The 12949-nt window shown below is 43.9% G+C and overlaps 1 protein-coding gene across 1 annotated transcript; it reads left to right on the top strand.

Annotated features, from left to right (window-relative positions):
- Positions 1–3958: 3958 nt before the first annotated feature.
- On the top strand, positions 3959–6010 carry LRATD1 (LRAT domain containing 1). Its single transcript, XM_052809868.1, has 2 exons — positions 3959–4096; positions 4783–6010. The coding sequence occupies exon 2, from the start codon at positions 4820–4822 to the stop codon at positions 5672–5674; it is 855 nt and encodes a 284-aa protein (XP_052665828.1). The 5' UTR covers positions 3959–4096; positions 4783–4819; the 3' UTR covers positions 5675–6010.
- Positions 6011–12949: the final 6939 nt, after the last annotated feature.

The following is a 12949-nucleotide window of genomic DNA, read 5'->3' as shown; positions in this document are numbered from 1 at the left end:
CCCAGATCTGGGCATTATGCCCTTGCCTTGGTATGTGGACAATATGTATGCAAAGCTGTTTGCAAGAAGTGAGCAACTCTACCACCTACATCAGTTGTGGTCCAGACCAAAGGTTTCTCAAAGGACTAACGCCTTATGTCTCTGAGGCCTTAGGTACACGAAGACTGTAATGAGGGTATAGGCACAGAAGTACACATGGAGTATGCCACTGTAGAGAATTTCAGGTGAAAAAGAACCTTCCCGGTATCATTTATGTCTAGGTGCCTACGGGCAGACCAGATTGCAATCAGAAACAGAGGTGAGGTCCTGAGCATGTGAGATTCAATGTTAACAGAACTGTAATGGGCAGATTTCTACAATCTAGAGAAAGTTTATCATACATAGGAAAGTTCCCACCCTTGTCATCACTTTTTTTATCTCTGGTTGTTTATTGAAACATGTGTTCCTAAATTTTTCTGCACAAATGTTCTCTGCTCATTCAAATCAACAGAGGTTTCAGCTCCACTTTTAGCAACAGGGGTCCAAGCCTCCAAAGCTCAGCTCAAGGCAAGATGATAAGAACATTTAAAAAATAAGGTTTAAAAAATAAGCTACTGGGTATCTATTTTGTTACATATTTTAAGAGTTTTCACTGTATTAAATTAAACATAAATGCAACAGTGACAAAATGCCAAGGATGGAAAAAGGCACAAAAGGAAAAAATAGTAATGGAAAAATGTAAGTTCACTCCCTTGGAGTAGACAGGGACAGAACCAGAGAGGATGATGTTATCAGGTTTCTCTCCTAGGCTCGGAATGAGGAAAAAATTGTTAGGGTTCATAACAACAGACTAGGGTTAGTAACATGGCAAATTCCCATGTCCTGGTGCAAGGAGACATTATGACGCTGGTCAGTGAGGCTGAAGCTGGTCAATGGGAGTGTGAACAGAGCGAAGCTGCACTGCCAGTGCCATGGCCTGAAAGCAGCCAAGCCTGCACTCACAGCCTTGCTAAATAAGCCTCCATGAGCTCTCAGAAGTAAAACGCCTAAAGGAGATGATAAATTTATTAATCAAAATAGCTCAGGCAAAACAAGCATCTCCAGCAGGCCGCGGCAATACACTTCTGTGGACACTGTACTGCTTTTGTAACATCCTCTAACATCAACAGAAGGCTTCAAACTGAGAGGTTTATTTCAAGCGTTAATTTACATAATCTGTATCATTTTTTTGTAGTGTCCTTTAATCACAGTTATGTATAAGCATACTTATAAGTTTGGGGCTTTTTTGGTTTGTTTGTTGCTTTTGTTTAAGGCAACTTCTTGACACTTCATAATTTAAAATTGGGATTGAAGAGAAACTGAGGGAAGTCCTTCTTGAGGGATGGAGGTAGAGCGTGAAGAACTGATGAGACAGAGTGTGCAGCCAAGAGAACTGAAGTGAAATGAGAAAACGGGTGTTGGAGGTGTGTTGAACAGAGGTCAGGGAGAGATGTGGATTGTACGGGATTGTAAGTGCTTCAGCAAGAGATGGAATAACCTCATTGAGCTGACTGCCAAAAGCATGGTAGACACAAAGAAAATGGTTAAAAATTGGCAGGAGATATTCCACCTAGTTAGAAGTGCAGAGCCTTCCTTAGACCCAGACTCCTTCCTTCTGCACCTGCAGTTTACTGAAGCAGTCTGTTCTCCACTATTTTGCATGGAAAAGATGAAATAATGTTTTGTTTGTTTAGAACTATCTAAAAATTACTCCACATAGCCTTGATGATTGGCAAATGTGGGAAGCGTGAACTGTGCGAGTGCAACCTAAAAAGATGCAGACTTTAAACGGGAAAAAATGTAAAGTGTTTAGAAAACAGAAACTGTTGATGAAGGCCTATGGAAAGTGGCCTTCAACTTGGACTAGCTTTAACAATGAAGCACATTAACAGTTATAAAAAAAAAAAAAAAGATCAAAATATTTAAACACTGTTTTACAGCCTTAACTCTAAACCTATTAAACTGTTTTCATAATTCAATTTAAAATGTTGCAGTTGGTGAAGATCACGCCATAAAAGAACATATAATTTCTGACAATCATTAGAAAAGCATTTACACAATTCCAGAGATTAATGACATCCATCTGTTATGCTTAGTCCTGTGAAACTTTTAAATGCATATATTAGAAGAGAATCTTTTTTTATATTTTTTTTTTTTTTCAAATTCACTTTCTAGTTCTACAGACCCTGAATGCTACATCCTTGACTGCTGGAAATCAGCTTAATACCTGTGAGTCTCAGGCTGTAGCCCCTGGGTTTATGAGACATGGGAAGTCTGTAACCATCAACAGATTAGTATAATTGCCACAGTGAAAAATAACTGATGTCAGCCTTTGAATGTCATATCACTAAACACACCCTTTTTTTCTCTTCCATTTATAATACGATGCCTTTGCGTATGTTAAAAATGTAATGAGAAGAAAAAAATGCTGTTCTAGAAAGACAGCCATATAAATATTTGAATGGAAAAAGAAAAGGGTCATTCAAAGTAAACAGCTCTATCTAAGAAACTCAATATTTGACCCATATGAACTTAGGTGTACAACTTGTACCTGGAGAAACTGAAATTCAGTATATTTATTTAAGGATGTATGTCGGTCTATCATGAGAATAAAGTGATGGCGTTATTGTTCTCAGTTAATGAAACCTGAAGGCTGGAAAAAGGCCAGCAGTGAAGAGAGATACTATCCAACAAACATCGAAAGCAGAAATACTTAGGTCTAGGTGACAAAAATATTTCTACTGTGAAGAAAGTAGTAAATTTACTCCTAGATAAAAATGGTACTATAACATGATTCACATATGAACCAATTAATGTAATTAGATTTTTTCATGAAGTGTCTTAAAATATTTAAATTCTCACTTCTCAGAAGTTTGCATGATTAGAGCACAAGACTAGGAACTCGGAAGAACTAGGTTACAATCCCATCGCTGACACTGCCTCGGCGGGAAATGGTGGTCAAACGAATTAATAATTTCTGAGTTTCATTTCCGAGTTTCATTTCCATATTGTGCAAAATTAGGTGTAAAAGCATGTATTGGTATTAACTACTGTAGATGACAGATTTTAATTTCATACGTTTTAGGAAGGAACGGACTGCTACTGTCAGGCAGTCTCGTATTTTAGTTAAGACAACTCATAGCACGTCTTCTCGTCACATCCTGAGGACAACCCCCGACCGCTGCTTCAGCCAGATGTGGAACGACAGACACAGAGTCATCTCACCTAAGGTCAACCATCTAACGTTTCAACGTCCCATCCAGGCGATGGCAAGAGACAGGCACCTCCTTAGGGCAGTTCACACCTTCCTAAAGCAGGTAGGTCGTACAACAGGCAAGAGGAACAGCCCTCTGGAAAAGCCTGTCTCTCCTGGCTGTAGGGAAGCCCAGAGGATCAGCTTGGACTGCACAGGTGCGGCCTGAGGTTGCGAAAGTTGGCCGAGGGGCATCCCACCTCCCGCCTTGAGGGACGGAGCAACTCCTGGCCATGTGCAACCCTCCAGCTGAAGCTTGGGCGGGTGTTTTTGGATGGAAATGACTTCTTCTCCCCCCCCCCCCCCTTTTCTGTCATTTCGGTGCGGGGATCCCTCGGCAGCGGCACACCGCGGTGGGCACGCTCTTTAATCCCCTTCCCCCCGGGAAGCTCCGCCTCCCCACACCGAGCCGCAGCCCCGGGGCCGGCCCGGGGGGCGCCCGGGGGCGGCGGGGCCCTGCGCGGCGGCGGCGGCGGCGGCGGCGGCGGCGGCGGCGGCGGCGGCGGCGGCGGCGGCGGCGGCGGCGGCGGCGGCGGCGGCGGCGGCGGCGGCGGGGCCCGGCCGGGCAGTGACGCCGCGGAGCCCCGCCGCCGCCGGGCGCAGGGCGGCGCGGCCAATGAGCGGGGCCGGGGCGGGCTCGGGAGCGGCGCCGCCGGTACTTAGGCTCGCCGGAGGGGCCGGGCAGCCCAGAGCGGAGCGGAGCGGCGCGGGCGGAGGAGCCGGGCGCTCGGCGGGGAGGACGGAGCTCACCTCCTCTGCAGCGCCCATGGGGACAGGACGACTTTGAAGGAGTTTGGGGGGGGTTCTGGCGCTGGGCGACCACGGGTACGGAGGGGGGGGGGGGGCGAGAGAGGGACCCCTTGGCGGGGGGGGGATGCTGATCGCCGGCTCTTTGCCCGTTCCTTGTGGAGTCCCGGCCGGGCTGCGGGGATCGGGGGGGGTGCCGGCTCCGAGGCCGTGTGCTCCTCCAGCCGCCTTCCCGCATGCAGCGCGGCTGGGCGCAGGCGGAGGGAAGGGCTCGGGACCCCCCGGGCCAGACCCTCCCCGCGCCCCTGGAGCCCTATCCCCTTGCCGAGCGGGGAGCGGAGGCTCCCGGGGCAACTCCGTCGTCCCCCCCCCCCCCCCCGCCCCGCGCAGAGCTGGCAGGCGGCGGGGAGCCGCCTTCTCCCGCGGCGGTGGGAGCGGGGACCCCCGGGACCGTGGGGCTCGGGCGGCCCCGCACGGCGCGGCCCGGGGGGGGCCGGGGCTGTGCCGTGCCCTGCCCCGCACCCCGAGGGCAGGGGGAAGGATCCGCGCTGGGAGTTTCTGCCTCGCACGGAGGGAAAGGGAGGGAAGGAGCGGGGGAGGGATGGGGGCTCCGGGCGGAATCGCCGAAATCTTTGGTATGTGCCTTGATTTTTGTTTTTCCTCTTTTTCTTTCTTTCCTCCTTTCTTTCCTTCCTTCGCTCCGCTTGCACCCTCCTTGCCTTCTCTTGTTCTCTCTGTCCCTGCCCACCCCACCCTTCCTTCAGATCCGGCGATTCCTGCCCTCGCCTCGCCCTGTCATTGATGGGAAATCAACTGGATCGCATCACCCACCTGAATTACAGCGAGCTGCCGACCGGGGACCCCTCGGGGATCGAGAAAGACGAGCTGCGCGTCGGGGTGGCTTACTTCTTTTCGGATGAGGAGGAGGACCTGGACGAGCGAGGCCAGCCAGACAAGTACAGCGTGAAGGGCTCCGGCAGCCCTGGCCAGGAGACGCCCACCCACCACCTCCACCACCAGCTGGTGCTGAACGAGACCCAGTTCTCCGCTTTCCGCGGCCAGGAATGCATCTTCTCCAAGGTCAGCAGCGGCCCCCAGGCCGGGGACCTCAGCGTCTACTCGGTGTCGGCCCTGCCTGCCCTCTGCAAGCCGGGGGACCTGCTGGAGCTGCTCTACCTGGGGCCCTCGGAGCACCCGCCGCCGCACTGGGCGGTGTACGTGGGCAGCGGGCAGATCATCCACCTGCACCAGGGGCAGATCCGCCAGGACAGCTTGTACGAGGCGGCCGCGGGCAACGTGGGCCGGGTGGTGAATAGCTGGTACCGCTTTCGCCCGCTGGTGGCCGAGCTGGTGGTGCAAAACGCCTGCGGGCACCTGGGCTTAAAAAGCGACGAGATCTGCTGGACGAACTCCGAGAGCTTCGCCGCCTGGTGCCGCTTCGGGAAAAGGGAGTTCAAAGCCGGGGGGGAGCTGCAGGCTGCTGCCGGCACCCAGCACCAGCAGCAATACTATCTCAAGATCCACTTGGCCGAGAACAAGGTGCACACGGTGAGGTTCCACAGCCTGGAGGATCTAATACGCGAGAAGCGCAGGATCGATGCCAGCGGCAAACTGAGGGTGATCAAAGACCTGGCTATAGTGGATGGGAAGGAATAGGGAGTAGCGGGGGTGCGTGGCTACCTTCTGCCCTGCCCTGCCCTGCCCTGCCCGGGGAGACCAGCCTGCCACAGAGACGGCAGGCTGCACCTTCTTTCCGTGGGACGCGACTGGAAGCGGGATCCATGGCAACATTCCAAAAAACCAGCATTCTTTACACCCATAGCCAGTATTTTGTTTGGCTTTCAAGAGCATTAACGCTGAAAGAGCGAGAGAGAGAGGAAGAAAAGAGGGGGGAGGTGCAGGAAGGCTGTTCTCGGAGCGTGTGGACAAAGTCTCTCCTGTCGATCGATGTTGACCATTCTAGCAACACGCCAATAAAATTTCAAATTGAAATTTTTTTTAAATTTTTATTTCATGGCTTTAATCCATGATAAGTTTTAAACATCTGGGGCCATGGATGTGGATCTAGCTAAATGAGTTTCTAGCTAATATTTGCCTTGCAGCCAACCAAAAGCATCAGTCATACTTTGCTAACTGGGAGGGGACGGGGGGGCTGGGGGGGCGGGGGGGGGGGGTAAATACCTGTTTGTTTTGTTTCTCAGCACTGTTGCTTCAGCCTGTAGCTGCAACCCAAATTTTGTCCCAGCCAGCTCTGGCAAGATATTAATAGGGGAAAATGCTTTCACATTTCTGGTTGAAATCTATCCCATTTAAAATACTTGTCGCCTTTGCTTTCTGTTTGCAGCTCTCTGCTAAATGTCACCATAATGCATAAGCTCTTTCCACCTCTTCCCTCCTCCCACCCTCCCTGCCTTTTTTTTTTTTTTTTTTTTCCACTTGGAAAAAAGTTGGTGAGCAGCTGTTTTCCTGAAACTAAATTCATTGGTTAAAGAAAGTGGTGTATTTTGGAGGACAGTATACTCAGCGTTGCTCCTCAGAAATCCAGCCGCTAGGATCTCATTCTTGAGCTGTGGATTTGTATCGCTGTAGTGATTCTCGCTGCACCACTGCTTCAATACCTCTTCATGCACAGGTCAACAGAATTCTGCAAGAAACAAATAGGTTTCAGTTCTGCATGTTGCCTCTTTGAAACAGGAATTTATTGCATATTTACAATTCCACTTATAGAAAATAGATGTAATGTGGCCAATTTCATCTTGCGTTTCAAATTCCAAGCAACTAAAAATCCTGTTCAGTCTAAGTTTTGAAATCCACAGCTGCATTTAAAAGATACCTCTTAATGTGATGTGAGCAATGCCTTGTCTGTATTTCAGATCCTCTTCACTCATTGCTTAATTCTAAGTTTTGAAGTGAAAGATCAGAGTATTAAACATCTATTAAAAAAAAACCTAAACAAATTAAGTATACTGGGGCATTTCTAGAGCTGTATTATTATTATTATTATTCTGAGCTGCATACAACTTGTAATAAGCATTTTGTCTTTGCATGTTTCAGTACTGGAAAGAAAATGCATTTGTTTTTGTCCCCTCTTCCCACATCAATGTCAGGTGGCAGAACAGAAGTAATACCCCTCTTCTGTATATACAATACACTCCACCCCCTATCAATGTACTGTGTCCTGGCTCCTTTTTGTATTAAACAACGTCATAAGCAACCTTGTTGCAACAGTAATTTCATTTCTACAAAGCGTTTGCCTCCTGTAGCTGAAGCTGTGAGGGTGGAGTGTACTTCATTATAATAAAAGTGTCAGCATAAATATCTCTTTAAAAAAAAAAAAAAAAGACAACCAAAAAATAAAACACAAACCCCCAAAACTGCACCCCTTCAGTGAAGGTCATCTAACTGGCTTTGTGTTTGCTGATACACTTGGCTAAGTTATGTGGTAATAGGCTCCCCTGAAGTACCTTGGTTAGTACAATACAGGGTAAAGATGTGAAAAATGTGAATTGTCATTACTGTCAAATTACTGCTGAAATAGCCACAAATCACAACATACCTTTTAATAAATGTGTAATATTTTCGCTTTATATTGGCAATAGTTGCTGTCTGATAATGATAGCTTTTTCCATAACATGAGCAGTCTCCTCTACATAGTTTTGTGTATCTTGATTATTATACTGCATTAGATATCTCAAATTGTCTGTTAGAAATGATTTTCCTCTATCACTTGGTGGGAGCACTGTGGTATTGCAGAAAGGCACCAGTTTTACACCAAAGGCACTGACAAAAAAATTAAAACTTACGTGCTAGGAGAAGGAAGAGTGGGCAAAAGTAATTTATTTGAATTTCCCCTTATAAAAAATATGCATGAGAAAACTGAGGTTGCAAGAGGCAGGGAGAATTACATGAAGAGGGAATAAATAACAGAATGTGTATGAAGATGGGATGAATGCAGTACAGTCACATTGTTAATTTTGATTTCTGGAATGCTTTTTCTTCAAATTCCTTTAGATGAATAATATAGGATTAGAGAGAGGATCCTTGCAAGAACAGCATTGCATGTCCGCACTAGTGAGAATTTAAAACAGACTGGCTTTAAACTTTTCACTGTGCTTTCCAAATACTCCATCACTCTACCGAAACAGCCATTTTGACTCTGGGTTTTTTTGTAATGATTTACTAACCTGGTTCATAAACACAATAATTCTCCTTGTTTCACCTAGCTAGATGTAGGACGATATTTTGTAGTATATAAGGAAGTGATAGGAATCAGTCTATGCTTATTTATTCAAGCTCTGTCAGAAGTCTTTGGCATCGCTCCAAATTTGTACAGATAGAGGTAACAACAAAGTTAAGGCCTTAGTCCTTTGCATAAGGTCTGGAGAAAATGCGTTGGAAATACTCACAGATGGTATTAACCTAGGATATAGTATTGCCATGACTATGTTCAAGTAGCAGCCTGTTATTAACAACAAAGATACCCATACAGATCTTTTTGTTTTTTTCTTGAGCTAGATTTCAGTCCAGAGTTACTGACAGCAATCTGGTCCTGATTCATAGTCCATTGAAGTTAATGGAAAGGTTCTCACTGACTTCAGTGAGCTTTGGATCAGGTTTTATTGTTTAGGAGGTGGTTAAAATTTGTGGACCTTGAGAAGAAGTGAGATTTAAGATGTCATTTCAGAGACCAGAAGGGCCACCTTTCTGAGATGGGAGACAGTGGAAGCAGGCAATGCTGTGAAAATAAGGGAAGAAAACACACTAGTTCTGAAACAAGCAGCCTTAGTCTGAGACGACAGTAGGGAAATGGTGAAAAAGACTGAGTGAAAAGTGGGTATAAGAAGTTGTTCAGTGCCTTGAAACAAGAAATGGAAGGCAGGGGAGCAGTCAGCTGCGAGAAAGGCAATGATGTGAATGACTGACAGGTAAAAAATGTAATTGATTATACTCATCTTTCAGGATCAGTGACCTGCCTGGGTTAACATTTCCATTTCCAGCAGTAAAGATATTGACAAATTATATTATATCCGTGGAATCTGTTTACATTCTTCAGTCTAGCTACCTAGGGTAAATATTTATATCATTCATTGCTCTTGAAGTACTGACTTGTAATATGACTGCGGTGTTAGGATACTTTGCACATCTTTCTTTTGTGTCACGTTTCAAGCTTTCTGTTAGCTATTCGGGTAGCAGTTTTATAGAATCTCTTTTGCTTGGATATGATTTTCTTTGTCTTTTCAAAATGCAATCTTTTGAATTGCTTTGAGGCTAACATTTTATTAAAAATTCAATTCATGTCCTCTTGAAACACAGAGAGCCTTTGTGAAATGTTCTACTGTCACGACCAAAATGTTTACTGGTTATTGGCTGTGCATGTAGGTAGAGGACTGTAAGAATGGGTAGCAAAATAGGTTTTGTCACTGTCAGATTTTGTCTCCATCTCCATCTTATGTTTCCCAGTTACTTTGTTTCATTTGGTAGGATGTTTTTCCCCTCTCAAGTCATTATGGTTGTATAAAATGAAAAAAACAAAACCCAAAACCCAAACGCCCTCATAGCATGTTTTTTAGGGCAATATGCTATTGATCCATATGTGGATTTCAGATTAAAAGCAGGGTGTAACAAGATACGTCCTTCAGGGTGTGACAAGAAATGGCCCTCGGTCTGTGCTAGAGTGTGCACAGTCTTAATTATCCTGCCTCATTTCATTTTAGTGTCTTTCATATTCAGGTAAGTGATGTGCAAAAATCTGTCGGAGTTTATAGACCTGTTTATGTGATGTGCTGAACATCTGTAACTCCAACCAACGTTCGCTGGAGTTGAGGGAACGCTGGGTCTCACTCAGGACATGCGGCACCTTGTGGGATCAGGTACCTGAGCCTGCCCGGTTCCCAGCCCTCTGTCTGCAGCTACAGAGGAAGTAATGGGCTGGGATAGCTACTGCTAGTTTTAAGATTTAGGTATTTTCTATGAAAGATGTCTACTAGAGTAGCTTAACAGTGTTCTGCCCATAATTATACTTGGCTGTGACTAAAAAGTTGTATGTGTTGCTGCTTAACATTGTGCAAACAGTATGTTTTCTGCTTTATAACCCAGGGGAAAGATGAAAGTCCCAGTTCCAAAGAATTAATCCAGAAATATGTAAGGAGGTATGATTGGGCTACCATGCTGAGAACAGTTTCACTGCAGAATTAGGGTCTAAAGGATAATAATATATGACTACAGTGTGATCAAGTGCTGCTGTTAGTTCATGAGTGTCAGTGTTTCCCTGGCAAGTCTGGAATTTATTTGCTTACTTTATTATTATGAAATATTTAACTTCCCTGTACTTTGAGTTCAGATTTGACCTGTAAAACTGCCCTATGCTCATGGATCCTCTAACACAATGTTAGTTTAATCTGTCAGATTTTTTGCTACAGTTTTGTTGTAAAGAAAATTAATGAATACTGGGATCAGATACTTTACTGAACTGCTTGTAAATCAAAAAGAGGGTAGTGTAGACGTTAGGTTGGAAAAAGGCAATGAACTAAGAATCTTCTGTTACTTGGTGTATCAGTGGATTTACTCCAGATTATATAGATATAATCTATACAGATATAAACGACCAGTGCTGTTTGTTTTTTTTTTTTTTAAAGTGGTTGTGGCACTGCATTCTCTCTTTTGCAAAATAGTATTATCTTGTTCAAATAATACAAATCCCCTGTGAAGTTCTATTTTTTTGCATATTGAAATGCCACCATGCCATTGAAATTAACAGTTACTTTAAGCATCTTTACCTTTGAGAAATAAACTAGAATTTGTCTTATAGGATTTATCACTGAGCAGCTAGTAATATGCACTTTCATTTCTTAATTTTAAATGTTTTGCATCAAGCACAAATGTATTCAGGTGGATATGTCTAGAGGAATCATAGAACTTCCATTAGCAGAGGCCATTCAGAATGAAATGATGCTTTCATATGGTGACACTTTTTCTCTTTTTTTCCCCCATATTTTTATTATTTTGGGGCTTTGGGGCTTTTCTGATTCTCCAGATCCATGTATGTAAAACTGCTTGCCTCTTCAAGTGTTTGCAGGATCAGGACCTTTAAAATAAAAGAAGATCTATCCCCTTCATGTGGCATTTATTTTGGGCTAAAATCAAGCAGTAGGACTAGCCAGGATCAAGACCTCAGCATCAACCTCCTGTAGAATTCAATGGAAGGCTCATGTGTGTGATGTCTACCAGAAGGGCCTTAACTGCATATTCTTACTTGTACATACAGTAATCATCTATGCAAATTGGCATTTTCCTAGGTAAAAAGTGGGTTAATGCTTTTCAAACACCCCTTTGACTTTCTCTTGTCGGGCTGTGTGGGTACATGTGTTGGGCACAGAGAGAAAATTGGAGTTTAGTGTACTGGCTTGAGCCTCTGAAGTGCTGTAGAGCCAATATCTCCAGCTATTTTGACAGGAACTCAGGTGGAATTTGGAACCAATGTGTGTACAACAGAAAAGGGTGGCAGAGTTTGCAGTTAAACTTCAGGCTGTGGAAGAAAGATGTTCAGAGCTAAGCTTGAAATTCTAGTCTGTCTTTCTCTTCTCCGAGGTGCATGAGGGTGAGTAACCGTGCACCCCTCATACATAAAACCATTCACACTTTGGAGATCTGTGCTACTTCCTAGGCAAAATAGGGTGAGTAAAATATGCAGTGTGTCATCAGCCTTAAGTAGCAAATAATTTTCACAGTTTAAAAAACTATTTGGATACAGAGTGGCATTGGCAATCTATTCTGAAAAGTTGTATTTTTAAGCTCATAAACTAAGCAGCATAATGCTTATAAATGGGAGAATTCAATAATCCTTCTTGGTAATTCCTATACAGTAGAGGTAAGAGCTTGTTCCCAGTTTGTGTAAATAAAAGAGTAACCTTAATTCAAGAAAATTATCATGGGGTAGAACTTGCAAATAAATGAAACAATCAAATGCCAGATTTAGTTCTGACATGACACTGTCACTGCTGCAGGTAAATAAATAGCAAATATCTAACAGCGTGAGTAAATACAAACTGCTGCATTGTGACACTTTTTCACAGCAGAGTACTTTATGCCACAGAAGGAATATTCCTTGTATGTTATTCAACATGAGTAAACATATCACAATCTGGTCTTAAACCAGATCTTTTTTTTCCGTATGTTCCTATTGTTTCCATATGCTCTTTCAGTCAGCTGAAAGCAATATAAAAACTGAGCCTGAAAAATATACTAATTGTTTGTAATTATTTAAGCAGAAATTTATATGCATATTGATATATAACTGATATACTTGTATATACATATACATACTCTGTGTGTATATATTATGCATAAATACACACAAGAAGTCTTGACTATTTTGTTAGTATTGGTAATAAATGGCAGTCATTTCAGTATGTATATTATCTGTGCAACAGATGGATACCCAAGACTTCACTGACAGGATTTCAACACTACTCAAATATTTGTTCTTTAGGGTATGCCATGGTCTTCTGACATCAAGAGAAGTGAGTTAAATATGTGGGTTTTGACATATTGCTACTTACTGGAGGAAAAATATCAAGGAGCACTACACTTTGCAATAATGAAGTACCCTTTTAGAATAAACTATGCTGCTACTGACTGTGTATTTATAAATAAAAGAATGCTCCAGCGAAGTATCCATCCGTCTTTCTCTTTGGCATATTTTAACGGATAGTGCCACAAAGGTTTTTTCATAATTTGTATGTTTTTACCCTTCATTGTAATATTTTGGAAGCATAACACTGAAATTAGCTGTGTTCTATTGTTCAGACATGCTCAACTATTGTTGTATAGTTGTTCCTAAGTAAAGAGGTGGCTGGCATTGATACTTCTTGACTTTTCTAATCTTATTTTCTTGGAACTGATATGTTTATTTCAAAAGCTAAATGGTGGGAT

The sequence above is a fragment of the Harpia harpyja genome, chromosome 15 (assembly GCF_026419915.1).
Source record: "Harpia harpyja isolate bHarHar1 chromosome 15, bHarHar1 primary haplotype, whole genome shotgun sequence".
NCBI classification, from domain to species: Eukaryota; Metazoa; Chordata; class Aves; order Accipitriformes; family Accipitridae; genus Harpia; species Harpia harpyja.
Note: the sequence above shows the minus strand (reverse complement) of the source record. Positions and strands in the feature narration are given on the sequence as shown.